The 27,454-nt window shown below is 41.4% G+C and overlaps 2 protein-coding genes across 8 annotated transcripts in view; one reads left to right on the forward strand and one right to left on the reverse strand.

Annotated features, from left to right (window-relative positions):
* Positions 1–11,115, forward strand: part of tet3 (tet methylcytosine dioxygenase 3) — a 54,301-nt gene extending 43,186 nt beyond the window's left edge. For all 6 annotated transcript variants that reach the window (XM_061766602.1, XM_061766606.1, XM_061766603.1 and 3 more), the window contains 6 exons: positions 578–786; positions 1,848–1,998; positions 2,117–2,206; positions 2,984–3,121; positions 3,212–3,569; positions 5,120–11,115. In XM_061766602.1, coding sequence (XP_061622586.1) covers positions 578–786; positions 1,848–1,998; positions 2,117–2,206; positions 2,984–3,121; positions 3,212–3,569; positions 5,120–6,900 — 2,727 coding nt within the window. In that variant the 3' untranslated portion in view covers positions 6,901–11,115. The remainder of the gene's footprint in view (positions 1–577; positions 787–1,847; positions 1,999–2,116; positions 2,207–2,983; positions 3,122–3,211; positions 3,570–5,119) is intronic.
* Positions 11,111–27,454, reverse strand: part of hk2 (hexokinase 2) — a 32,341-nt gene continuing 15,997 nt past the window's right edge. For both annotated transcript variants that reach the window (XM_061766609.1, XM_061766608.1), the window contains exons 10-18: positions 25,261–25,565; positions 25,046–25,191; positions 21,486–21,605; positions 21,160–21,255; positions 15,920–16,019; positions 15,587–15,770; positions 15,257–15,412; positions 12,782–13,018; positions 11,111–12,682 (exon numbers count right to left, since the gene is read on the reverse strand). In XM_061766609.1, coding sequence (XP_061622593.1) covers positions 12,526–12,682; positions 12,782–13,018; positions 15,257–15,412; positions 15,587–15,770; positions 15,920–16,019; positions 21,160–21,255; positions 21,486–21,605; positions 25,046–25,191; positions 25,261–25,565 — 1,501 coding nt within the window. In that variant the 3' untranslated portion in view covers positions 11,111–12,525. The remainder of the gene's footprint in view (positions 12,683–12,781; positions 13,019–15,256; positions 15,413–15,586; positions 15,771–15,919; positions 16,020–21,159; positions 21,256–21,485; positions 21,606–25,045; positions 25,192–25,260; positions 25,566–27,454) is intronic.

Genomic DNA, 27,454 nt, shown 5'->3' on the forward strand with positions numbered 1-27,454 from the left:
TGATGGGGTGTTTCCAAACTACATGAAATTATCTTGCACTGGGAGATGTAACATACTGGGCTGTATTGGATCCTCCTGTGCCAACAAACTTTCAAAAGTAAATATTGAAGAGGGTAGACATAAAGTGTCAGAGAGGTTTTAAATGAGCGAAAGAAACTGGAAAGCCAGAGAAAAAGAGCTATGCATCACATTCTATTGTATGACAGCTTTTCAAAATGACCCGATCAATAAGATGGAAAGCAGGTGAAGTTTTTCTTTAGGATTGGAATTCTTGATCTCTAAAATATCTTTTAAAACCATATGCATGTCTCGTCTTTTAGTGAATGGCGAAAGTAGATTGTTTGCCAAAATGTAGGTCAATAACGTTTAAAAGTGACGGGGTTTCCGCTCCTGTTATCAATATCCCAGTTAACGTTCTGTACAACATTCTAACACAAATCGGACAGATCTAAATGTGAGCTTTGAAGTTCATGGCACTTGTGTGTATTTCTTTTTGGAAGTCTGTCCTTTCAAAGATTGACAATTGATCGTGACTATAGCTTCAAGTGTCAAAGCTAAAAATGTTCAACTCCATCAGGTGATTCGACGTGGGAGTGAGAAAGAAAAGCTCTTGTGTCTGGTGCGTCACCGTGCAGGCCACCATTGTGGCAATGCAGTCATCATCATTCTAATCATGGCATGGGAAGGTGTCCCAAGGTCTATGGCTGACACATTGTACCGTGAGATCAGCGACACCCTCACCAAATTTGGCAACCCTACCAGTAGACGCTGTGGCCTCAATGATGAGTAAGTAGCTGGGGGGACTTATTTGACAAAGGTACAGTTAGGTTGCGATTCAGAAAGCCATGTCCTATTCTTCTTTCTTTATCCCTCACTAAAAGTAAGCACAATACAGAGACTGATTTTGGACGGCTTAACCACAAAGTACACATGACAATTTGTTTTATTTATTTTTTGAATGTAACTTTAAAATGATTCAGTCCATTACATTTCATTTCATAATCTCATTTGTTGTTAATTTAACTTTTACAAGTTGTAAATCGACTTTTTTTGTGTATTATGATCACCGAAAAATCTATTAGTCCGCGCACGGTGAACAACTGGTTACCACATCTGCCTCACAGTTCTGAGGACCGGGGTTCAAAACCCGGCCTCGCCTGTGTGGAGTTTGCATGTTCTCCCCATGCCTGCGTGGGTTTTCTCCGGGCACTCCGGTTTCCTCCCACATCCCAAAAACATGCATGCTAGGTTAATTGAAGACTCTAAATTGCCCGTAGGTGAGTGCGAATGGTTGTTTGTTTCTGTGCCCCCTGCGATTGCCTGGCGACCGGTTCAAGGTGTACCCCGCCTCTCGCCCGAAGATAGCTGGGATAAGCTCCAGCACGCCCGCGACCCAAGTGAGGAGAAGCGGGACAGAAAATGGATGGATGGATGGCTCTCCATTATACAGAATGTTGTGACTGAGCAAGATTGTACGACTTGAATAATGACTTGCTTGACCCAAGTGATGACTTAACTCATCTCGCTTGAAATATAGTGGGGACTCAAAAATACAGCATTCCTAAAAACAATTCTTATGATATGTAGAGACAAAGTTTTTTTTTTTTTTTTTTTTTGGTATCTGCTAGAAATTTTATATAAATGTTCGCTAAACAATAAAGTACCATGATACTAGTACTAATATTTGGGTACTGGTACTACTAAAGTACCATGATACTAGTACTAATATTTGGGTACGGTTTTATACTCATTCTTTATGTTGTTGTCTTTATCTTAGATAGAGGTATGATGAAATGACTGTAAATCTTAATTCATTCTGAAAATGTGCTCACCGTCTCCCCCTGCAGTCGTACATGTGCGTGTCAAGGCAAGGACCCTGACACTTGTGGCGCATCCTTTTCCTTTGGCTGTTCTTGGAGTATGTACTTTAATGGTTGTAAATACGCCCGAAGCAAAACACCGCGCAAGTTCCGGCTACAAGGAGAGCGCCCTGAAGAGGTACTAACATCTGCATCTTATAACTGACTTTAACTCGTCTACATTTATGTAACCATGTTTTTTGTGTGTGTATAAATTTAATGCTGTACTTTCTGTGTCTTCATATTTTTCTTGTCAGGAGGACAAACTCAGGGATCAGTTCCAGAATCTGGCCACCGAAGTGGCTCCATTGTACAGGAAGTTGGCTCCTCAGGCCTACAGTAACCAGGTTGGTTCACAAATATGGATCTGAATACTGAAATTATGCACTTGTACTCAAGAAGGTGCCAACGTTCCCCGTCACATTCCATATCACTGGTGTCAAACTCATGGCCTGAGGGGACACAACCAGACTGCCACATCATTTTATGTGGCCCGTGAAAGCAAATCATGTGCGGCGACTTCATGTCTCTTGCTAAAATACCAAAAATAGTGAGGAGAAGCGGCTCAGAAAATGGATGGATGGAAAGTTGATAGTGCTTTAGTGCTAGTGACCGTTTTGTTTTCTTTTCTTCATTTCGGTACAGGCAAACTGCAATGCAGTCCGACACCGCTGCACACTTTAACTGTTAAACTGTTGTAAAAGCACACTGACAATAACCATGTTGAAATTTGACGTTAAAACAACTGCCTATAGTTCATTTTGATATTATGCTGCCTTGCATACTAGATACAGAGTGGTGTCAACACCAGATCTTCGACTTCAGCAGTTTGACACAGTATTGGTGGTCATACTGGCAAGCTGCGCTTGTATGTATCTCAGATAACGTTATGAGGTTGTGTGCAGTGCTTTTGCTAACTTTCGCGCATCAAATGTTAACACATTTTGTTATTGTTTATATTCAGAAACTTCAGTTTATTCTCTTCACTTTTACTTCAAATTCTGGAGAACACTTTGAAATGGTTCATCAGACTATGTTCTTCTTGATGGCATTGTGACGTAATACTAAAAATGAAAAAATAATATCTTTTGCAATTTTCATGTAATCTCGGCTCTATCCGTCAGTGTCAATCAGAGACAAAGGCTTCAGACTGCAGGCTGGGTTTGAAGGCGGGCAGACCATTCGCTGGAGTCACCGCTTGCCTGGACTTTTGTGCCCACGCCCATAAGGACCAGCACAACCTTTACAATGGTTGCACAGTGGTACGGTCTCTAATATCCTGGGACGGGATTACAGTGAAATGTTTAAGGTGCCAGCATGACAGTTGTGCTTTTTTTCTTACTCGCTTTTAGGTGTGCACTTTGACCAAGGAGGACAACCGCATGGTGGGGGAGATTCCTCAGGATGAACAGCTCCATGTGTTGCCCCTCTACAAAGTCTCCACCACTGACGAATTCGGCAGCGAGGAGGGCCAGCGCCTCAAAATGAAGACGGGAGCCATTCAGGTGCTTCAGGCTTTCCGCCGAGAAGTACGCAGGTTGCCCGAACCGGCCAAGTCGTGTCGACAGCGCCGCTTGGACGCCAAGAAAGCTGCATCAGAGAAGAAGAAGAGTAAACTCCAGCAGCAGGCAGCAGAAACACCAGAGAAGAAGACAGTGGTCAAGGCTGAAGTATGTTTCAGTGAGTCTCCTCAACATCCAGGCAATAAGGGTTAGTCTTGTTTCATTCACAAATATGAATTGCATTTACAACCCCAATTCCAATGAAGTTGGGACGTTGTGTTAAACAGAATACAATGATTTGCAAATCATGTTCAACCTATATTTAATTGAATACACGACAAAGACAAGATATTTAATGTTCAAACTGATAAAATTTATTGTTTTTAGCAAATAATCATTAACTTAGAATTTTATGGATGCAACACGTTCCAAAAAAGCTGGGACAGGGTCATGTTTACCACTGTGTTACGTCACCTTTTCTTTTACCAACATTCAATAAACGTTTGGGAAGTGAGGACACTAATTGTTGAAGCTTTGTAGGTGGAATTCTTTCCCATTCTTACTTGATGTACAGCTTCAGCTGTTCAACAGTCCGGGGTCTCCGTTGTCGTATTTTACGCTTCATAATGCTCCATACATTTTCAATGGGAAACAGGTCTGGACTGAAGGCAGGCCAGTCTAGTACCTGCACTCTTTTACTACGAAGTCACGCTGTTGTAACACGTGCAGAATGTAGTTTGGCATTGTCTTGCTGAACTAAGCAGGGACGTCAATGAAAAAGACGTTGCTTGGATGGCAGCATGTTTCTCCAAAACCTGTATGTACCTTTCAGCATTAAATGGTGCCTTCACAGACGTGTAAGTTACCCATGCCATTGGCACTAACACAGCCCCATACCATCACAGATGCTGGCTTTTGAACTTTGCGTCCATGACAGTCCGGATGGTTCTTTTCCTGCTTGGCCCGGAGGACACAACGTCCACAATTTCCAAAAAACAATTTGAAATGTGGACTCGTCGGACCATAGAACATTTTTCCACTTTGCATCAGTCCATCTTAGATGAGCTCGGGCGCAGAGAAGCCGGCGGCGTTTATGGGTGTTGTGGATGAATGGCTTTTGCTTTGCATAGTAGAGTTTCAAGTTGCACTTACGGATGTAGCGCCGAACTGTATTTACTGACATTGGCTTTCTGAAGTGTTCCTGAGGCCATGCGGTGACACGTTACACATTGATGTCGGTTTTTGATGCAGCGCCGCCTGAGGGATCGAAGGTCACGGGCATTCAATGTGGGTTTTCGGCCTTGCTGCTTACATGCAGTGATTTCTCCAGATTCTCTGAAACTTGGACCGTAGATGATGAAATCCCTAAACACACAGCCCCATACCATCACAGATTGCTGCCTTTTGAACTTTGCGTCCATAACAGTCCGGATGGTTCTTTTCCTCTTTGGCCCCGAGGACCCGACGTCCACAATTTCCAAAAACAATTTGAAATGTGGACTCGTCCGACCACAGAACACTTTTCCACTTTGCATCAGTCCATCTTAGATGAGCTCGGGCCCAGAGAAGCCGGCGACGTTTCAAACATGATTTGCAAATCATTGTATTCAGTTTTTATCTATGTTTAACACAATGTCCCAACTTCATTGGAATTTGCGTTGTAGATTCAAGTTTTTGTTTCAGGTTCATTCTTCTTGCTAGGCTCAAATGTGCTTCGCAAGTCCTCTGTGTAACGTTTTCCAATTTTTATACATCCAGCAATCACAAAACAAGAGGTTAAGCCCAACATTAAAAAGGAGCCATTCAACGGATCAATGGATGCATACTCTTTGCAAGCAGCAGATGCAATCAAGACCATGTGCCCACATCCTGCCTACTATGCAAGGGGAGGCCTCCCCACAACTGGCCAGCCCTCTGCAGGAGACCCAGTAAATGGCTATAACCAGAATCTGCCAGCATCGCACTATGGCTTCTACAACTACCCCTCCAATGCACTTTTTGCGCCCAAGATGAGGACCTACGAGGGTCGCAGCAGCTCTTTGTCCAAAGCAGGCAGAATGGCTTTCCAGTTAGACAATAAGCCTGATATTCACAGCTTTAAGGCTAGACTAGCTCATTCCTATCCCGGCCATCCAGCGCAACCAACCCAAAATAATAGCCAGTCTTCAGACTACAACCAGTCACGTCCTTCTTCAGTCCCCTCTGAGGCCTCCAATATAGGCACCCCAGTCATCAAGCAGGAGCCAATGGATATGCCAGTCTGTGAGGACACAGGGCTGAGTCAACCCGGTGCCACCCAACCGACTAACTGGCCAGGAAATAGGTCCAATGGAAGTCTCGTTCCTACAAACTGGGATCATCAAAATCCAAAACAACACCCTGAAGACTCCTTTTCTAACGCAGAAAAGCAGATGCTCCACCAGCATTTGCAGCAGCAACCCTCTCCTTACCCCCAACCGTGGACCTCCTTCCCTGCCTCAAATACTCTGATGGAATCCACTGCTGCATCACCAGTCCCCCATGTACCTCCCTCCTCCTCTCCTCATTTAGGCACCCTGCGTAACATACACCAAGGATCTCCACGTCCATCCACCCCACGCCCAAGCACCCCTCATCCGGGTACACCGCAGCCAGGTATCACTCACCCATTCTTAATTCCACACCCTGGCAATTCTCATTCCCCCTCACATATACCGCAGCCTGCCACTCCCAGGCAGTGGGCCAGCCCTGCGCCAAGTCCCGAGCCAAAGTCTTGGGCTACGGGGCACGGTGCATATAGCCCTGGTTTGAAGCACAGCAATCCTGCCGGTGCCTACCCAGACAAGATGTGGTCCAAAACGGGTGAAAGTCGCTGTTCCACTCCCCTTGGGGTTCAAGAGAAAGCCTGGAAGTCCTGTGGAGGCTCAGTCGCAGGCAGTACACCATCCCCTGCCCCTGAGGGACGCCTCTTCCCTGACGCCCTGCAGCAGTCAGATCAGCCTTGCTGGGACCCCAGTCGAGCGGAGAGTGACGCTGAGAGCACCAAGGGCCAGGAGGAAGATGACGACGAGGTGTGGTCTGATAGTGAGCACAATTTCCTCGATCCCAACATTGGGGGAGTAGCGGTAGCACCAGCCCACGGGTCCATCCTAATTGAATGTGCCCGTCGGGAACTACATGCTACCACTCCGCTCAAAAAGCCTGATCGCTCCCACCCCTCTCGCATCTCTCTGGTATTCTATCAGCACAAAAACCTCCAGCAACCCATCCACGGTTTGGCTCTGTGGGAGGCCAAAATGAAGATGCTCGAAGAGCGGGCGCTCCAGAGGCAGCAGGAAGCAGCTCTCCTGGGCCTCTCCCAGGAGGAAATCAAGGCGCTTAGCAAGAAACGCAAATGGGGGGCCACGGCGGCAGGGGCCACGTCAGGTGCTGGACAATCGAAAGACAAGAGGGAGGGGCCAGTGACACGGTTAGCTCCCACTTTCCACACCACCTCAATGGTTAATGTGTCTCCCTATGCCTTCACGCAGCTCACTGGGCCTTACAGCCACTTTGTGTGACGTCAGCCACCAACAGCTAGCGGGTGGGGCAAATGTGGAGCCAGATAGAGGGATGAGCAAGATGAATGTCTCGAGCATGTCACACAGTCTGCCATCTCTCCATCTTCCCCCTCTGCAGTCCACACTCAGAAGTGGGGACATTTTTATGGTTGTTTTTTTACCTCATGTCAGGCAGTTTTGGGGCTTTCGACAAGCTGCCTGTGGTGCTCTTCCTCTCCCTTCCCTTGGGAGGAACTCCATTGCTTTTTCTTGTTTATAGAATTTGAATGATTCTAAATATTGCTATTATTATCCATATTATTATAATTGCAATTGTTACTGTCAATGTTGTTATTGCAGGTATTGTAATATGAAGAATTGTTGTTTTTTTTTTTATCATGGTTGTTTTCAATAATGTTATTATTAATGACGTGATTTGTTTTTTGTTCGATATATTTTTAAGCAAGTCTGAATCGGTCAGACTTTCTTTTTCCATGTTTGGAAAACCTATTGTCTTTTCTTTGTCAATCTTCCAGCTGTATTAAAAGGAGGAGCCACTATCTGCCTGACAAGAGATCAGTCTCTTTCGTACAAGTTAGTGGACTGGATAACTCATGATCATGACGAAGGTTTCAAGTTCACTTTGAGCTCGTCAAAATTGTGAGAAATATGTTTTAAGTCTGGAATTTTCAATTGACCAATTTCACAGTTGTGCGATGAAACATATTTTTGCATTATTTGTGACTGCTATGTTTCTCCTCACATTGTGAACAGAATTTTCCCAGTCGCACAGCTTTGAGAAACACCAAAACAATATCTTAATTTTCATTGAGACTGACACAAAAATGGTTTGGGTTTTTTCTCCAGGTACTCCCGTTCCCCCCTCATCCCAAAAAACATGCCTCTTAGGTTGGTTATGTATTGGAAAAGTAATGTTTCTGGAGAAATGAAGTAGTTGTGTCCTTGCGATGAAAGCAATTGGCATTTTGCAAAAAGAAGGAAGGTAAAGAACACATCTGCAATAAGAGCAGATCTCTTGTCATTCCTTAATGTGCTCCTCCTCCTGTTCTACACCCCAGCAGCTTATGACTGGTGCTCAACTTCCAGCTCTGAGGGATTTTCATTCACCTACTGTATGCTCTTCATGGCACTTGATGCTCTACTTCGGTGCTCTAACTAAAATCGAGGTCCTGTGGTTTGAGAGAAAATGTTTTCTAGCTCATCTACTACACCACCACAAGTGTGTTTTTTGTGTGTGTGCTTGTCTTGTTTGCAAATTCCACCTGATCCCAGATCTGCAACTATTGCATCAAAGAGGATCTCGTTAACTTCCTCAGTAAGGAGTGAACACTTTGAAGTGTAAACTCTAGAGGGCAGACTTGACTGCCTTTTCAAAGTGGCACGTTCAGACAGCAGACACTTACTAGCACTTACAGTGAGTTTCATTCAGAAGCCAGTTTAGCCTTGCCTTGCTGCATCAACCCTCCAGGGCCAGGCCGGCAGAGGGGTCGCTGAGCTCTGACAGGTTTACCAAAGGCAGTGGTGATCTTTGTCCAAATGAAGCTCAAATGTGAAACTATTCTGGAAAGAACCTGGGTTAGAACATAAGTGATAGGAGTACTTTTAGTGATCCATACATACACTCTGGTGCTCTCCTTCTACACTTGATTTACTGTGAAGGCCCATCCTCTCCTCTGCATGGTGCTGTCATCTTCAAGCAGAGCACGAGGGGTCCTTCTGCAGGCACCTCGTAAACAGATTGTTTGTTTCCCATTTGTTGATGGAACAAGCTTAGATTTAATGGTGCAGCTTCTGGGAGTTGGTACCGAATGCAACGAGTCAATCAATCTCTCACTTTGCATGTGTGTTTGTGTAAAAGAGCCAAAGAGTGAGACATGTGGATGATTTGCTTATTTTGATTTCATCCCCATGAACCATGCATTCAGGAGTGGATGCATGGTTTTGTCACAAAAAGGGAGGGGGTGTAAGTAAAAACGAGTGAATAATTTGGATTGCATGCAGGCTGACTCCCGGTTGCTGGGCAGTTTTTAGGGTCACGACACTTTTCATCTGTGAAAAGACCTCGTTAGTCTCCAGCGCTCTACCTCATGCCGTAGAGACACTGGTCACAATCACAACTTGCTACTGAGGGCAGAGAATCATGCATGTACCTTTGTGAACTCGAGATCTCCACAATCACTTTATCCTTTTTTTTGGTTGTTGTTTTAGTTTTATTTATTAATGGTGATGATAATGATTGTCCTTGGGTTCTTTTTTTTCCTTTTCATTTTTATATAGCTAATACAAATTGTACATAGAAAAGAACAGATTTTTAAAAGCACTTTTAAACTTGATTTTAATGACAAAAAAAAAGCTGATTATTGACAACTTGAAAGTTAGTTTTTTTTAATTTTCTGAAGAGATAGATACATATGTAAATAGTAAAATATTTAGGTAAAACTATTTAACTGGTGAGGATAGTATGTAAATCCTAAAAGTGTAGGGGGTATTTTGACAACAGTACGCTTGGTCTCCGTGTTTTGTGTGTACATGTACACTTCGTAACACATTTGTTCTACTCTCACAAGTACTGTAACTGTATCCTAAAGTCCGCATGTAACTGGTTAAAGAACGTTACTCGCGAAACACAAGCTAAAACGTCCAATTTAGAACACTTAAATGCATACAAAACTGGAGAATAGCAAGTTTTTACTACAAACCTGAAACCTGCAAAACAAGTATGATCTCAAGTCATTTAGCTTGCCCTAAAAGTGGAAAATAGTTTTGCACCAAAGGTACCAAGACTCACCTCCTGAAGCTGACTTGTATGCAAATGTTCTGTGTTATTGTTATTATTATTATTATTATTCCAGAATCCAAACAAAAACTATCTGATGTTTAAACTAGCAAACAAGACTATAAGCCTTAGCTAGTGAGCTTTAGAGTTGCTGGTAGGTCAGGTTTGTTACCTTAAACCACACTGAGGCTGCTTTTTCATGCTTAGGTTCAGTCGTTACAATGCAATCGCAGTTAAGTGACTGATGGAGGGATGAAAAGCGTTATCAACCTGCAGGCAAGTCAACATATCCAAAAGGAGCGCTTTAAGAAACACACTGGTATCTGCAGATGCAGGCTCAAGCTACGTCATGGGGGGTGTTCACTGCTCGTTTGATTTGACCCATCATTATTATTGTCTATAGTTCTCAACTTAAATATGCACCCTGCAGAATATCTTTGTTAGAAACCTTTTCTTGTAGAAATTCCTTATTCATCAAACACCTGGTCTGCAATTATTTTTACTTTTCAACCACTATGAACAGCCCGCGTCACATACTTGGATACAAACGGTGCATACAGCGAACGTTTTGAAATACATGAAAAGTTTGCTTGTTCTCTGGGAGTTGGTGCTATAACACAAAACCTTCAAGTCACTGTGCAAATTATTTGGTTTACCACAGCTGTTTTTCTGAAAATGTCAAGAGAATTCTACATTTGATCAGAGTTTTTGGAAGATCACAAACTGCCATGGCGCTTAGTATTTTATTACAATGCTGCACATCCTTTTGTACGTTGCAACTCTGATGAGGATAAGTGGTATAGGAAATGAATAGATGGACATCCCGTTTTATTACACTCGACCTGTCATTTGCATTCTTTATTAGTCTTCATTCCACATACTGTACTTGAACTCCTGTAATCTTAGACGATAAGTAACTCTGTATTATGTGAAGACTGTTATCTGGATTTTATGTTTGGTACATCACATGGAAATGACCCTTTTAGGATGTTGTTGTAAATGTTACTGTGCAGAGTGCTGAGATATTTGAACAAGAAGAATAGAAAATGTGTACTGCCTCTTTTATCTTCTTAATTCTACTTGTTTGTGTATTTCGCCTTTTGTGGACACGCACATAGTTAGACTTTTTTCATCACACTGTGCATGGCCTACTTTTTTATAAGTCCATTAAACACCTAATTGAATGAAACTCAAAATTTGGGAAAAGCAACCCTGAATAATACAAATGAAGAGGAAAAAAAAATCTACCTACATAACTGGCAGCTACATTACTTTTCCAGTTTTCTTGTTTAATTTTCCATGTCAAGGATGCAGTATGTAAAAAGTGGTTTTGTTCTCTCTTTGTAGCTGTATGGTGTATTATGTGAATACATAGTGTATTTGGTAAAATACCACAATATTGTTTTATGTTGGGCTATAAATAAAACATTGAAGTGAGAGACTCTTGCCTAGCATCTTTATTGTCTGTTCAAAGCTTACATTAAGGCACTACCATTATGCAGACATTTCAATTGACGAGAAGGGGAGTCCTCAGCGATATGCATTCACTACACGCCCATTTTGCTAATCTCACGTCACAAATCCCTTCCTTTGCCAATGCTCGTCTGTACCTTGTTTGTTTTGTGTTTTAGCCTGTAGAAACCCCTTTTTACTATGAAATTTTCGATACAATTCACCACTTGCATCATTGTTTTGTGTGACTGGGTTCAGAACGAAACCTCTGGAAAGTCTAGAACTCAAAGCCACCTTCCGAAAAGAGACGGATTAAAAACGTTAGTCGTCATTTCGCCTCAAGTTAATCTTGTAAAAATATGACGTGGTGCCCCTCATATATATAAAATATATTTATTTATAACGCTGTAATTTAAAATTACGATAACCCGGAAGTGATGCAGGAAGGACCTTGGATATATTCCTCCATTGTCTCCTTCTTAGGCCTAGAGAATATAGAGTCGGCTGTTGGGGAGAGGGACTCCGGGCAGCAGGTCAATTGAGCAGGAGACAGAAATCACAAACACAAAGCAAGAAAGATGGTGGAAACAACTGACACTTTTACAAGGGTTCCAGAAGAAAATGGCACAATCGGTGCCAATACAGAAGATACAGCATTAATCTGCCAGTGACTTTTAATCGATCATTCCTGGAATCCCACTTCTGACACCAGCTGTTCTGGCAAGTCTTTTCCTGACAGAATAAGTCAGGAAGCAATCTTGTCTTTTTTATTACAAGAAAAAAAAAAATCACCTTCGTTATACAGAAGTGAGAGAATGCAGCCGTATGATGGGCACAAGCCAGTGGAAACTGTAGGCCGGTCCCAAGACCGGGTAAATGCAGAGGGTTGAGTTAGGAAGGGCATCCGGCTTAAAACTTTGCTAAACAAATATGAGGGTTCATCCAAAGAATTCCATACCGGATCGGTCGTGGCCCGGGTTAACAACCCCCGCCACCAGCACCGTTAACCTACAGGGCGCCGGTGGGGATTCAGCTACAGTGGGTCGAAGATGAAGGAGAGGTGGAAAGCGGGTTCTTTGGCAGAAAGAAAAGAGGAAAGCACAGACTTCTGGAAGTCAAGTCCGAGACCAAGACCTTCAAAATTTGGTCTCGAGAGTCTCAAGTGTTACAACTAGTTCATACCACTTTTAAAAACAGTAACACTGAAACATAAGAGGATCAATTTTGAAAGTCTGGTTTTAATTTAGTCTATTTAATGCATGTAAGCCTACTATCAGTTCACATCAATATAGACTCCAATAAACCTAAAAACAGAATAACTCATCAGAACTTTTGTAAAGCAGACAATGATGTAGATACAGGCAGATATTCTATGTAGGCAGACAAGGTACAGAAAATTAGTTTGAGCTATTGGCCAGTGTATTACTCCTGATTCTACAGGCCACTGCGGTTATGAGTGCTGCTCCTTTTCCACTTCCATCCTCAGACTTATGGAATGTCACCTTGCACTGTGGTGCCAAATCCTGCAATGTCTCTTGCACGACTCCTGCAAAACTTTGGATTGAAGAGACATTAGGGTTAGAATTTCGGGGTTAAATCTTTATGAAAGGGGAAAACATTTTTATTAAAAGGTTGGGCACAAACCATACTTACTGAGGGTGCATCTTATAAAGGGTGCCATCAACCCCAACTGTAACTGAGAGCTGTTGCATGTTGCGGTTCTGTCTTATTTTATCAACCACAGCAGCTAAACCAGCACCACAGAGCTGTGCTGCCCGGCGTGAGACAACGCTGCAAACCTCCTTCACGAGGACACTGTCATCACACGTTGAGCTGGTAAGACCAAGGTGCTGCAAGATGAAACGGATCTGACGCATGGCCAAACGGTCACTTCAGGGATCAGACAAACAAAATCAAGGTTACACACTGAAAGTGTGTGTGTAAAAGTATCGTTCTATGATATTCTTAATACACATGAGGATGTTCAGAGTTCGGGTGAAATTTCAGAATTGATTAATATTCACTATAACTTTTAAAGGTGAGCTTAATTTGACCTTCTTGAATGAACATGTCCAACTGTTCAATGTTTTAATACTATGCATAACTTGCTGTTCTCATACAAAGGAGCTGAAATTCACTGCAGCTGGGCTCTCATGAGATGTGAGTGTGTGTAGTGTGTGTGAGAGAGAGAGAGAGAGAGTGAGAGGGAAAGCGAGAGTCTATCGTCTGAATTCTGAAAATGTGATCTGCCTTGTGTTTCATGAAAAAAGTAGATGACATTTTTTTTTAATCAACATAATAACGGCCCATAACATAACATAATGGCATATAAATAATAACTTTGCCATAACAACTGGCCACTAACATAATAATGATTGTCTGATGCTTGATTAAATCACGAATTCTGCACATTGGAAATTGTGAAATTTGGAAGATTGGTGGTACAATTGTTTCATTGTCAATAGTTACTAGGATGTTGTGTTGTTATTGTTGTGTTAATCGTAAGTCAGGATAACAAAGGGCCTGACTGGTCAGGGTAACAGACGACCTGGGAAAAGTAGGGTAACGAGGTGCCAACTAGTCCCGTCGTAGGCTGACTTGAAATCGGACGCGGTTTCATACAGTGACGTGTTGGGGATTTTGGGATCCCCAAAAACCGATTTAGAATAAGATGAGTGTGCCACCAAAACGCTGGGGTGTGAATTGGACAGTTGAGTGTAGAGGTAGTGAATGCGATATGTATCAGAGTGATTACCAGAAGTCATTGAAGGATTTGTGGATTGAAATAGAAGGTCAGTTGTTGGCTAGCATGGAAAGAAACAAGCATAATTGAGAAGTGTGTGGGCAAAGTGGAAAAAGGAAAAGTTGGACACTGCAGGGTGGATGGAGAAAAGAGATTTGAATAAGAAAATAGAAGAGAATGAAAAATTGAGGAGAAATGTTCACGAGATTGTCCACTGCCATGGCAGACGTTCGGCGAAAAAGAGTGAAAAATTGACCCACTAAATTTAATTACGGACCTTCCTAAAAGCGGCCCCCCTGTGACTTCCCTATGTCCGGCTTTGCCGGTCGAGGGAGCCGCTCGAATGACAGACCAAGACACCGGGGAAGCAAAACTCCCATCAATCCCGGACGAGCCCCCAGTCAACAAGGTGGGTTCATATACCAAGAATTGTCTTTAAAAGAGCTTGAATTTTTTACAGAAAAGGCTGCCCGGACTGGCTGCTGGTGGTGAAGTGTGGATTCAGAAAATCACGTCGTTTTTATAGTGTATGTAAACACCGGAGTTCAGCTTTAACTGTGAAAATGCATACTTTCTCCATCTTTGTCTATCTCTCTCACACTACCTCTCTCTCTCTCTCTCTCTCTCACGCTACCTCTCTCTCTCTCTCTCTCTCGCACGGTGGCCGACTGGTTAGAGCGTCAGCCTCACAGTTCTGAGGTGCGGGGTTCAATCCCCATCCCCGCCTGTGTGGAGTTTGCATGTTCTCCCCGTGCCTGCGTGGGTTTTCTCCGGGCACTCCGGTTTCCTCCCACATCCCAAAAACATGCATTAATTGGAGACTCTAAATTGCCCAAAGGCATGACTGTGAGTGCGAATGGTTGTTTGTTTCTTTGTGCCCTGCGATTGGCTGGCAACCAGTTAAGGGTGTACCCCGCCTCCTGCCCGATGACAGCTGGGATAGGCTCCAGCACGCCCGCGACCCTCGTGAGGAGAAGCGGCTCAGAAAATGGATGGATGGATGATCTCAAGTCCTCTGCTATGTCCTCTCCTCTGCTGCTCTTGAGCTTTTTAAGCTACTGTATCTCCAAATATAGTGAACGTTATAGGTTCAGGACCTTTATTATGTTATTGGCCAGTTATTATGTTATGGGCTTATTAAATTTTTAAAAGGGCAAATTTATTATGTTATGAGCTTCTTCCCATTATGCAATATTGGCTTTTTTTGCACATCAAACAACTGCATATATTTTTACAAATAAAATCCTTCTACTTTTCGTGTTATAGGTAACAATTACATCTTACAAGTGACAAGACAGAAAACAAACAACTGTGATGCCTATAGTAGTTATTGTGGTAATCAAGTATAAACCGAGAAGAAACTGACTGTTAATAATAATCCATACCTTTCAATTTGTGACAGGAATTTTGTCTCAAAGATGCCCCAGGTCTTGAGTCGCTCAGACAGTTTCCCTCGAAACAGTAAACCCTTTGCAGTGAACTCCATTAAAACATGTCTCACTATCTCTCCCAGGTACATGCCACTGATCAGCTTCTCATACCTTTAAGGGGAAATTGCATTGGGTTGGCTACAGGAACTTTTTTATTGGGGTTAGTTGTCAGTGAAAAAAAAATGACATTTTTTTACGTAATAAATTAGACTTTAACACGAATAAACTACATCTGCTCAATCCAAAATTATGAAAAATGAATGAATTGCCCTTCGTGTAAAGTACCTCTGTTTTCCAGCATTGCTTGAGGAGGCATCAACAACACGGTCGAAGTTTGTGAGGAAATCATCCAGTTCGCCGTTTTCACCAAATGCTCCCCATTCCATATTGACACACATGCGTCCGTCATCACCATCCACCATTTCTATATTCTGCATCTCCTCCATGTAGCAGGCATTGGTCCCTGTGCCTGAATTGTAGGTAGGCAAAAAGAACTTAAATTACTGAAAAACAATACTAAGGAGTAAAATACTGAAAAAACCTGACCAAATAATTTTCATACAAATGCTTTTTTTTTTTTTAAAGAAATCTTTAATAATGGCAGGGGATGACACTTACCAACAATCAGTCCCACTTCACACTTGGGGTCCTCATAACCACAAGTCATCATGGTTCCTACTGTATCATTAACTACTGCCACGAAGCTCAAGTCAAATTCCTGCAAGGAGTGGTAAAACCAATAAAATGTTGAAATTAACTGTCATACAGCAATTGGCAGTGTTAGATGAAAAATGCAGGAGAACAAAAAAATACCAGACCTCTGTAATAAAACCACCTTATGAGAACTGTTTTTTGTCAATCTTTTGAAAAATATTGGATAGCTTTTTCAGTTTTTACTGACCTATATGACGTTTATGTTAGAGTCTTTTTTTTTTTTTTTTTTTTTTTTTTAAGATGCCTGGCTTGTGCACTTTTCACCTACGCGCATTCTTCCATCTGTACTTTTGACACACCCACCGTGCGTAACCTATCTGCTGTTAGGAGTTCTGGAGCTATCTGATGGGAGGGGGTGGGGGGGGGAGGGTTGTGAGCTTGTCAACCACAGTATCGATTAGTTCAGAAAAGTGTTGCTGTCTAGCCCTGACTAACTCTTGGTTAACATGACAAAGACTTTGTCTGTTGAGGTCATTGTCAATTTGGAGTTTAGTTTTTCTCCACTTACATTCCGCTTTTCTACACTTTGATTTCGAGGTCTTTACCATCATTGTCCTCCTCCACGGTGTTCTAGGTCACCTCAAGATTGTCTTAGTTTTAATAGTAGCGACAGCATTCATGACATTTGAGATTTTTCAGGTGAAATTATCCAAACGTCCATCAACTGTCTCAGCATTCGCAGTTTGTGGCACAGCTGTGGTCTCCATAAACTTAGTGGCGGTACTCTCATTTATGTACTTTTTTTTTTTATAGCTATAGAGGTTGTCTGAACTTTTGGGATAATCTGTAATTCAAAGAATACACAAAAATGGTCAGAAATATCCATATCCTTAATGTCAACTGATAGAATTTCAACATCCTTAGAGATGACCAGGTCAAAGATGTGACTTAAGATGTGACTCTTAATATGTTGAGAGAGGTCAAATGTGTCCTCTATAGCAGAGAGCGCTTCAGATTTTTTCCCCCATGTTATTGTCAAAGTGAATGTTAAAGTCTACCGTTATGACAAAATAGTTGTACTCCGTACAAATAACTGACAGCAGTTCTGAAAAATATTATATTGTATCTTGGAGGTCTACAAATCAAAATAATAAAGTTTGGGTCACCTTTAACTCAAAGAAAAGAGATATTCAAGCGCTAAAATCACCCAGTATGATTACTTTACACTGAAATAATGATGTAAAAATAACAGAAATACAACCGCCTTTTTTTCCTACTTGACACTTCATAAAATTAAAATGTGTTGGTGTTGCCTCATTTAAAATGGTATTACAGCCACTTCCTGTTAACCACGTTTCATTTAGTAGCAAAAGTCTCGACCATAGGTTAGAATGATGTCATTAATCAACATTGATTTATTACCCAGTAAGATGATACGGAAAAGAGCTAGTTTCGCAGAGATAACTGGAGACAATGGTTTGATAGATGCACATTTTATCCTAACTAAGTTTGTAGTTCTACTTTTTTGTGCCATATTTCTGTGACCAACTTTCTGTTCCTTGTAATTACAGGGATGAAAAATGCCTGATCTCCATAGGGGTCTGACTTATTCTGGAAAAGACCCTGCCCATAGTCAGATTTGGAGATACGATATTTTTAGGGGTGTATGAATATATATGCAGTGCCGTGAAAAAGTATTGGCCCCCCTTCTCAAATTCTTATATTTTTGCATAGTTTCTCAATTTTAACATTTAAGATCATGAAACAAATGTAAATATCAGAAATATAACCCAAGTGAATTTAAATGCCGTTTTTAAATGGTGACATCATTTATTATAGAAAAAAAATATATTCAAAGTTACCCGGCCCTATGTGAAAAAGTAATTACCCCCCTTGTTAAATCATGATGCCCTGCGATTGGCTGGCAACCAGTTCAGGGTGTACCCCGTCTCCTGCCCGATGATAGCTGGGATAGGCTCCAGCACTACCGCGACCCTGTGAGGATAAGAGGCTCAGAAAAATGGATGGATGGATGGATGTTAAATCATGAATTGTGGATAATCGCAATTTTTTGGTTAATTTTCACTGATCACACTCAAGCCTGATTACCTCCAGATCTGTTCAATCACGAAATCACTTAAACAGAATCTGTCCAAACAAAATCAAGTCGGAAAAAAGATCTAAAAAAGCTGCAACAAAATGGCACGATACAAAGACATTCCAGAACAGTTGAGAAATAGGAATTGACATCTATCAGTTTGGAAAGTGTTACAAAAGACATTTCTAAAGCTTTAGGATTCCAGCGACCCATAGGGAGAGCCATTATCCTCACATGGAGAAAACATGGAACAAGGGTGAACCTTCCCAGGGTTGACCGGCCTACAAAGATTACCCCAAGGGAACAGCAATGACTCATCCGGGAGGACACGAAGGAACTCAAGACAACTAAAGAACTGCTGGCCTCCCTTGCCTCAGCTAAGGTCAGTGTTCATGACATAACAAAAAAAGAAGCGACTGGGCAAAAATGGCAGCCATGCCAGAGTTCCAGGGCGAAAACCACTGCTGACCAAAAAGAACATAAAGGCTTGTCTTACTTTTGCAAAATAACATCTGAATGACTTTTGGGAGAACTACATGGACTGACGAGATGAAAATTTAGCTTTATGGAAGGTGTAGGTCTCATTACATCTGGAGTAAATGGAGCACAGCATTTCAGAAAAAGAACATCCTACCAACAGTCAAACGTGGTGGTAGTGTGATGGTCTTGGGCTTCTTTCTCCTTCAGGACCTGGACAACTTGCTGTGATTGATGGATTCTTGCATTCTGCTCTTTAACAGAAAATCCTGAAGAACAATGTTTAGCCATCAGTTCATGACCTCAAGCTGAAGCGTACTTGGGTTGTGCAGCAGGGTAACGATCCAAAACACACCAGCAAGTCATCCTCTGAATGGTTTTAAAAAACAAAATGAAGGTTTTAGAGTTGCCTAGTCAAAGTCTGGACTTGAATCCAATTGAAATGCAGTGGCATGACCTTAAAAAGGCTGTTGATGCTCGAAAACTCTCCATTTTTGCTGTATTCAAACAATTCTGCTCGGAAGAATGGCCCAAAATATCTCCACAGAGATGTGAAACTCATTGTCAGTTATAGAAAATGCATGGTTTCAGTTGTTCCTGCTGAGGATGGCCCAACCATTTATTAGTTATAGCACAAGAAGTCCCACAGCCCAGCCATTTGGCCTTTCTACCTTCCATTCCCAACCAAGTATTTAAGATTAACATATAGTTTTGACGGCACGGTGGCCGACTGGTTAGAGCGTCAGCCTCACAGTTCTGAGGTGCGGGGTTCAATCCCCGTCCCCGCCTGTGTGGAGTTTGCATGTTCTCCCTGTGCCTGCGTGGGTTTTCTCCGGGCACTCCGGTTTCCTCCCACATCCCAAAAACATGCATTAATTGGAGACTCTGAATTGCCCGTAGGCATGACTGTGAGTGCGAATGGTTGTTTGTTTCGATGTGCCCTGCGATTGGCTGGCAACCAGTTCAGGGTGTACCCCGCCTCCTGCCCGATGACAGCTGGGATAGGCTCCAGCACGCCCGCGACCCTAGTGAGGAGAAGCGGCTCAGAAAATGGATGGATGGATATAGTTTTGACTGCTGCAAACCTGTCAGTCCTAACTTATTCACTGCGCAGGTCCTTGTAATTGAAGCATAGGCATCGTATTATGCCTTGGAAGCGGTTTCGGGCCATAATGCTGATGATCAGTGGGTGTCCCACTTATGCCGACCACGCGTCACACAGAGATCGAAGTTTGATCACCCTCGCAAGAGGAGGACGGCAATGAACGCCATTAGTTTAGGGGGGGCCATGAACCAACTGTCATGCTGTGTCTGGCATCCATGCTGAATAGTCTACTCATGAATAGTTCGAAGCATGCCAAGAGTGACGAAACAGAGGAAACTCTGTAAGTGACTCTGAGCCGTCTTTTGCCTTCTCTGTTGGACCAGTGTGTGTCTCCAGTCGACCTCTCTTTTCTGGTGGCGGTGAAGTCTCCTCATCTGTAGGGTGAACATATTTTTGAGATGTGAGCAATGAAATATCTAAATCTACGCAAAGATATCATCTGAATTATAATTCCAAAAGATCTCAAGTATGCCTGCTCTCTATTGATTTAGGATTCTTTTCATCTTTTCCTAAAACACAACAGCCATAATCAGCAAATTGAAATAGGATGTTGAGGAAATCTTACCGGAAAAAAATTCATTCTGAACTTGGCTGACGGGCTGTGTCTTCTCCATCAGAGTCCCAGGGGTTGACTTTGTTCAGGATCATGTCCAAAGCTTGCTGAGTGCTGTAGACTTTCGGTATCTTCATTTCTTAGTTGACTGAGATCAGTGAAATGCTATGTGCCGTGAGCGAGCTATTTATCCATCTCGGGTACCGAGTTTAGTCATCGTTCACAACCACACGCACCCTTCCATCACACCACACCCAGTAGGCCTGATTAGTCATTATTTTGTGAAAATAATTATCAACATGTCTATGCTGTTTTCAACATCAGACAATGCGGTGATGAGGTAAACTTGTTTTGATAACTCCTTTCTGTTTCCACAAAAGTGAAAAGGAAGGTGATTATCTCTCATTTGAAAGCAGACTACTGTATGTGTACAATATTGCAATAACTATGCAAACTCGAACCATTTCATACATGACCGATGTCAAAAGGTTACAGGCTATTTGTCATGACTAAAACAATATAGTGTGTTTTGAAAGCCCCTTCCACGACCTACTCAGGAGAAAAGCTCTCAGTATATGTTTAAAGTAGGCTCTTTTCAAGCATACCCCTCCCCCTGATCTGAGCATTCTGGCAGACCACAACATTCCGATGTCCTTGTTAGACAATCAGTCAAGCACTTAACGCGTGTCACGTCTGTGAAGTGCTAATCTGGCAGGTAATGGCCGCATTTACAGAAGCAAGGTGGCTAATTGTAGGCCGTTGAGTTGTTAATTTTAAACCACACAGCATTTCGGTTCCTCCTCTGGGCATGGTAGCAGGAGAAAGAAAAACCTGGGTTTTCTAGTGTTAGGGGGCCATTACTTTTTCACACAAGGCCAGGTAACTCTGAATAGTTTTTTTTCCTAAATAAATTAACTCACTATATAAAAACAAGGCACGTCAAGATATGAAGTAATGCTTTGTGTACAAACCCCTCGGCATCGCACAGCATCCTTAAGTAACGTAACAACATCGTGACCCTCACAACCACTAGCTTTGAAGCCTTTTGTCCACTTCAGAAGAATGCCCTGAAAATAAAAACGTACATGATTTAACAGCTACATAGAATGTCACCTGACTATATTCACATTTTTGTCAGTGTAATGGCTTATATGTTTTATCATCTCTAATGGAAATTTTGGTGATGAGTGAAAATGACTAATGAGAATGGCATGTACTTTGGTGTTAACAGAGATGGGGCCACGTACATTGTATGTTTAGGGGTAAACATTGACAAAAGAAGACTCAACAACCTTACCTGTTCCAGTTTGCTTTGGTGACAGGGGAAGGAGAATGTAAATCCCAAAGGTAAGGATGCTCCTCTCATACCCATATTTTCCAAAAAGTTGGCGATGCAGTCCACAATATGGCTAAAAAGCTGCCACCCAAAAATATACAGACATTTCCTCCATCAGTGTATATACTCTTGGAATATCACTATTTATGTAGAATAAAACAGTCAGTGGTTTATATGAAATGGTTAAACAAGCAACACAACGCTAAAATTAAGCCTTTGAAATGGATTCATGCAAAACAGTTTCTCAGTTACTGATCATAATAGAAAACTTGCTTTTGTGATATGACCTTTGATCACGCTAACGAACAGTACACCTCAGTAGACCTGGGCTCTATATTCTACTGTTGTAACACTTACATCCGGTATTAGAGTGTTTCAGTGTCATGATAGTCTGAGATGATCGCCAAGAGCCATGTACATTCTTGCTTGATGTACAGCTTCAGCTGTTCAACAGTCCAGGGTCTCCGTTGTGTGGCCCATTATGAAGCGTAAAATACGACATTTTCAATGGGAGACAGGTCTGGACTGAAAAGAGGCAATTCAGGGAAGCTCCTTTTATACCCAATCATGGCACCCACCTGTTCCCAAATAGCCTGTTCACCTGTGGGATATTCCAAACAGGTGTTTGATGAACATTCCTCAACTTTCTCAGTCTTTTTTGCCACCTTTTCGAGCTTTTTGGGAACGTGTTGCAGCCATGAAATTCCAAGTTAATGATTATTTGCTAAAAACAATAAAGTTTATCAGTTTGAACATTAAATATCTTGTCTTTGTAGAGTATTCAATTAAATATAGGTTGAACATGATTTGCAAATCATTGTATTCTGTTTTTATTTATGTTTAACCCAACATCCCAACTTCATTGGAATTGATGTTGTACTTCCAAAGGTGCTATTGACCTGAAAATTTCACCAGATGTTGGGAACAACCCAAGTAATGAATTCATACAAAGAAAGTAGAACAAATTGTGTAAAAATGTGAAATGACACGGGGAAAAGTATTGACCACATGAAGGGAGGTGAAAAATGGCATGGAAAGCCAAGACAACACCTAAAATCTATCAATAATCAAACAGCAAACCAGCCCCTTGTCAGTGCAAATGAATATCAGCTGGTCCAGTCCTAATTAATGGCCTACATAAAGGTCTCATTGCCAAGGTGTGATTCAAGACACATCTCATGATGGGCAAGAGCAGAGAGCTGTCTCAAGACCATCGCAAACTAATTGTTGCAAAACATAACGGCATTGGTTAAAGGCGCATATCTTAAGCTTCTGAACGTTCCAGTGAGCACGGTTGGGGCCATAATACAAAAGTGAAAAGCCAATAATATCACCATAAATTTGCCTCAATCAGGTGCTCCTCGTAAGATTTCTGAAAGAAAGAATAATCAGAAGAGTTGTCCAAGAGCCAAGGACCACCAGTAGAGAGCTTCAAAAAGACCTGGAATTAGCATGTACCGTTGTCACAAGGAAAACCGTGAGTAAAGTACTCTGCCGCCATGGCCTGTATGCACGCTCACCACGCAAGACCCCACTGCTGGGGGAAAAAAAAACATGTCAAAGCTTGTTCAATGTTTGCTGAACAACATTTGGACAAGCCAGTTGAATACTGGGAGAATATTGTCTGGTCGGATGAGAGCAAAATTTAACTGTTTGGATGCCATGATGCACACGACGTTTGGAGGAGAAATGGCACTGCACATCATCCTAAAAACAGCATATCAACAGTGAAGTTCGAAGGGGGGAACATGATGGTGTGGGGCTGCTTTTCAGCAAATGGTACTGGTAAACTTCACATTATAGAAGGATGGATTAATAGGCAAATGTACCGAGACATTCTTGACAAAAATCTGCTGCCATCTATGAGGATGATGAAAATGAAACAAGGGAGGACATTTCATCAGGATAACAATCCAAAACATTCTGCCAAGGAAACGCTCAATTGGTTTCAAATGAAAAAAATAAAGCTGCTTGAATGGCCCAGCCAATCACGTGACGTGAATCCAGTCGAAAATCTATGTAAAGAACTGAAACTCAAGGTCCATAAAAGAAGCCCACGGAACCTTGAAGATTTGAAGACTGCTTGTGTGGAGGAATGGGACAAAATCACACCAGAGCAATGCATGCGACTAGTTTCTTCATACGGGAGGCGTCTTGAAGCTGTCATTGCAAACAAAAGCTTTTGTACAAAGTATTAAATAAATACCAGTTGGCGTGTTCAATACTTTTTCCCTGTGTCGTTTCGCATTATTATACACCACTTAATTTCTGGTCTTATTTATTCTACTCTCTTTGTATGCATGGATTACTTGGGTTGTTCCCAACACTTGGTGAAATTTTCATGTCAATAGCACCTTTGGAAATACATTTAATGAATAAAATAGTGACGTGTTAAATACTTATTCAAGCCACTGTATCGTTCCGATATTTTTTTTGTCAGAGAGCTGCCAACCTATAGAAATTCACTTCCAGAACAATGTGTCCAAATGTGTCTGAATTTCCATATTTTAAACATTTTGTCAAGAACATTACCGCGGGACATTTATTGCTGTATAGTATGTAATTGGATACAAATAATTCTGCATACTCTTCAATTGAATAACATAATCATTACTCTATATGTGTAACTGTTAATAAATTATGGCTTCAATATTTGTTTTTCTAATGTTTTAATTTAAATGTTTATTAACCTGCAGTTGCAGCCTGAACCAAAGTCTGAGATTTCGACGTGCCATGGTCAAAAATATGTCTCTCTGGATTAATTCGCCTTCACCAATTCTGTTGTCAACCATGGTAAAAACAAACAAAAAAGTCTATTAAATCAGATTAACCAGATTTCAAAAGTCAATTAAAACAACACTATTTTGCAAACAAACATAACGCTGCTGATAGATTGAATTTATGCATGGACAATACGTACTTGTATAGATGTCTTCTCTTGCATCCTATTTATTTACAGTATTTATATTTCCTATTTCAACTATTGCTTCTGAAATGATGTAAATTTCCCCATTGTGGGACTAATTAAGGTTATTCTATATTACACATTTATTATTAATAATAATGTAGTTTTAACCAGACCTCCTTCTCAAATGACGTCTCCAGCAACGTTTTAATGCAATTCCAGTTCAGAAGGCATTTTGTGAGGCCGTGAATTATTTTACATTTATATCTGGTTCCAGTGTACTGTATCAATCAATCACTTATTTCGATGTTTTACGACTTCATGACATGATAGCTTAGCAGTTAGCATCATGCTTTCCCTCTTTTCCTACCCACTCATCGCCCTCCCTTCGTGATTACGTAAATGATACGCTTAATAAAGTTTACCTTACAGTTTTTGGATGGTGACAGTTTGGATTCTTCAACGAATTACTGTATTCCAAATATAATTGATCTCAATAGAGATTTGGTTTTGAAAATTAAAAAACATTTTGACCACACAGTTTAACCACAATCTGTTCTGTCCAAATGAAAAATGTGAATATTTATTTTTAAGTGAAACCTGATGGATACTTTACCTCTTCCCCTGTGCCCTGCATTGTCTCCTGTGGAATACTGTAGTTCTTATGGTGCATGTCAACGTGTGTTTTGCCACTTCGCACACGCACGAGCAGCACTCTAAAACTTGAGCCGCCAAGGTCCAAAGCCAAGAAATCTCCATGCTCTAAAAGCACAGAATAGTTATGCACAAGACTCAGGTCCAGGAAAGTCTTTTTATTTATGCAAGAGCTACCTGATCCATCTGGAGTAGAGCCGACAAATGTTGGAAGCATCTTGATGCTAGCCTGATTGTGTGCTTGCCTTGACAAGCCTCGTACCATATCTTCACTTATTAGTCTTTTCACTTCCATCAGCTGCTCACGATTCAAACGCAGAGTGTCAAGTATGTGTTGACGCTCAGCATTCTGAGCAGCAAGACGTAAGGCTACAGCTGTCACCATGGCTGCGCCTTTCCCACTTCCAACCTCAGACCTCAAAAAACGGACGTCACAGTCAGGTACTAGCCTCCGTACCATTTTGTGAAGCCTTCGAGAAAACCTGGGCAAAGGTAATTATATAATTTGTTAAAATTGGTGTAGAAACACTTGTTCCTTCGACAACTTTTGAACACCAGTAATGCAATCATTTTATATCTTATACGTAAAACAGGTAAAATCAGGTTTGCGCTGGAAGCAGTACGAACATTTATTTTCAGTTCAGTAGATCAAACACCACAGCAAAACTTTACTTTCTGTCCCTTAATGAGTTTTTATTTTCATTTAAATTAATAAGAAATACACCTATTTTCCATTTGTTCATAAATCTGCGTTGTAACCACTTTGTCACAATTATACATGGCAAAACAATTGTAAAGCCGTCTCTGAAAACTGTGTGCAGTCTCCACAATGCAAACAATTTGAGTTTGATCATCTGTAACACCAGCTTCGGCAGGCATCCTTCGGTTTTGTTATAATTCCTCAAAATTTTACAATTTTAAACTTGTAGAGTACTAAGAGAAACTTAGCACCAAGCATATTCATATTGCATTAGAGTGGCATCAACTGATGATGTATACCCGGTGTACTGCCTTGAGGCAGATGATTACATGGCTTAAAGTGAGAAAGAGCTTTGCGTCTAAATTCTTTTTTCTGGCAGGGGGTACATGCTTCATGGCTGGTGTGTGTGCGTGTAGTTACTTTTGTGAACAGATAACCAGCTGATGAAAAAATGACCTAGTTATTTATCTTTAGGGACTTTATTGAGCTCAGAAATAGGAGAATGTTCTCAAATTCACACTTTTGTGTTGATAATCAACATTAATATTGAACATTTGGGATGGTAAATAAAATTTACTGAACATGGGGAGAATATAAAATTGGTACAGAAATTTAAGCTGTCAGATAATTCTAACATTTAAAAAGCAGGAGAAATTTGGCTTAAATGGCATACAGCACCACCCTGGAGAACACTCCACCAGCCTCCATTGGCTTCCACCCACCTTTAATACGGTTTTATATACATATATAAAATTCCACATCACAAACAAATGCAGCAAATACCATTGTAACATATGATATGGTGATACTATCCTCAATGGCTTAATTCAATTCAACCATTTATCCAAAATTATTTTGTTAATTACTCGAATAAAGTTTCTTTTCTAATCCCTTTCCCAGGTAAAATGGGTAACTGTGTTTACTAAGACCCACCCTGCCCTGATTGGTTAGTCACGTCTGTGGGTTGAGCTTGAGCACTGGATTCTCACATACCATTGGCAGAAAAACATAGATTGATGTTATAAACCACATCTACAAATATGTAATATAATGAATATATAATATTTATTATTATTTACAGTGGTGTGAAAAAGTGTTTGCTCCCTTCCTTATTTCTTATCTTTTTCCATGTTTGTCACACTTAAACGTTTCCCATCATTAAATTTAAATCAAAGACAACACAAGCAAACACAAAATGCAGTTTTTAAATGGTTTTTATTATTAAGGGAGAAAAAAAATCCAAACCTACATAGCCTACATTTCTGAAAAAGTCATTGTCCCCTAAACCTAATAACTGATTGGGCCACCCTGAGCAGCAACAACTACAATGAAGCGTTTGCGATAACTTGCAATGACTCTCTTACAGCGCTGTGGAAGAATTTTGGCCAACTCATCTTTGCAGAATTCAACCACATTGGATGGTTTTCGAGCATGAACCGCCTTTTTAAGGTAACTTTTGCCCAGTCTCTTTCTTATGGTGGAGTCATGAACACTGACCTTAACTGAGGCATGTGAGGCCTGCGGTTCTTTGGATGTTGTCGTGGGGTCTTTTGTGACCTCTTGGATGAGTCGTTGCTGCGCTCTTGGAGTAATTTTGGTCGGCCGGCCACTCCTGGGAGTGGTGAACCTTCCACTATGTTTTTCGCCATTTGTGGATAATGGCTCTCACTA

This window comes from Phyllopteryx taeniolatus, chromosome 3 (genome assembly GCF_024500385.1).
Source record: "Phyllopteryx taeniolatus isolate TA_2022b chromosome 3, UOR_Ptae_1.2, whole genome shotgun sequence".
In the NCBI taxonomy this organism is placed as follows: Eukaryota; Metazoa; Chordata; class Actinopteri; order Syngnathiformes; family Syngnathidae; genus Phyllopteryx; species Phyllopteryx taeniolatus.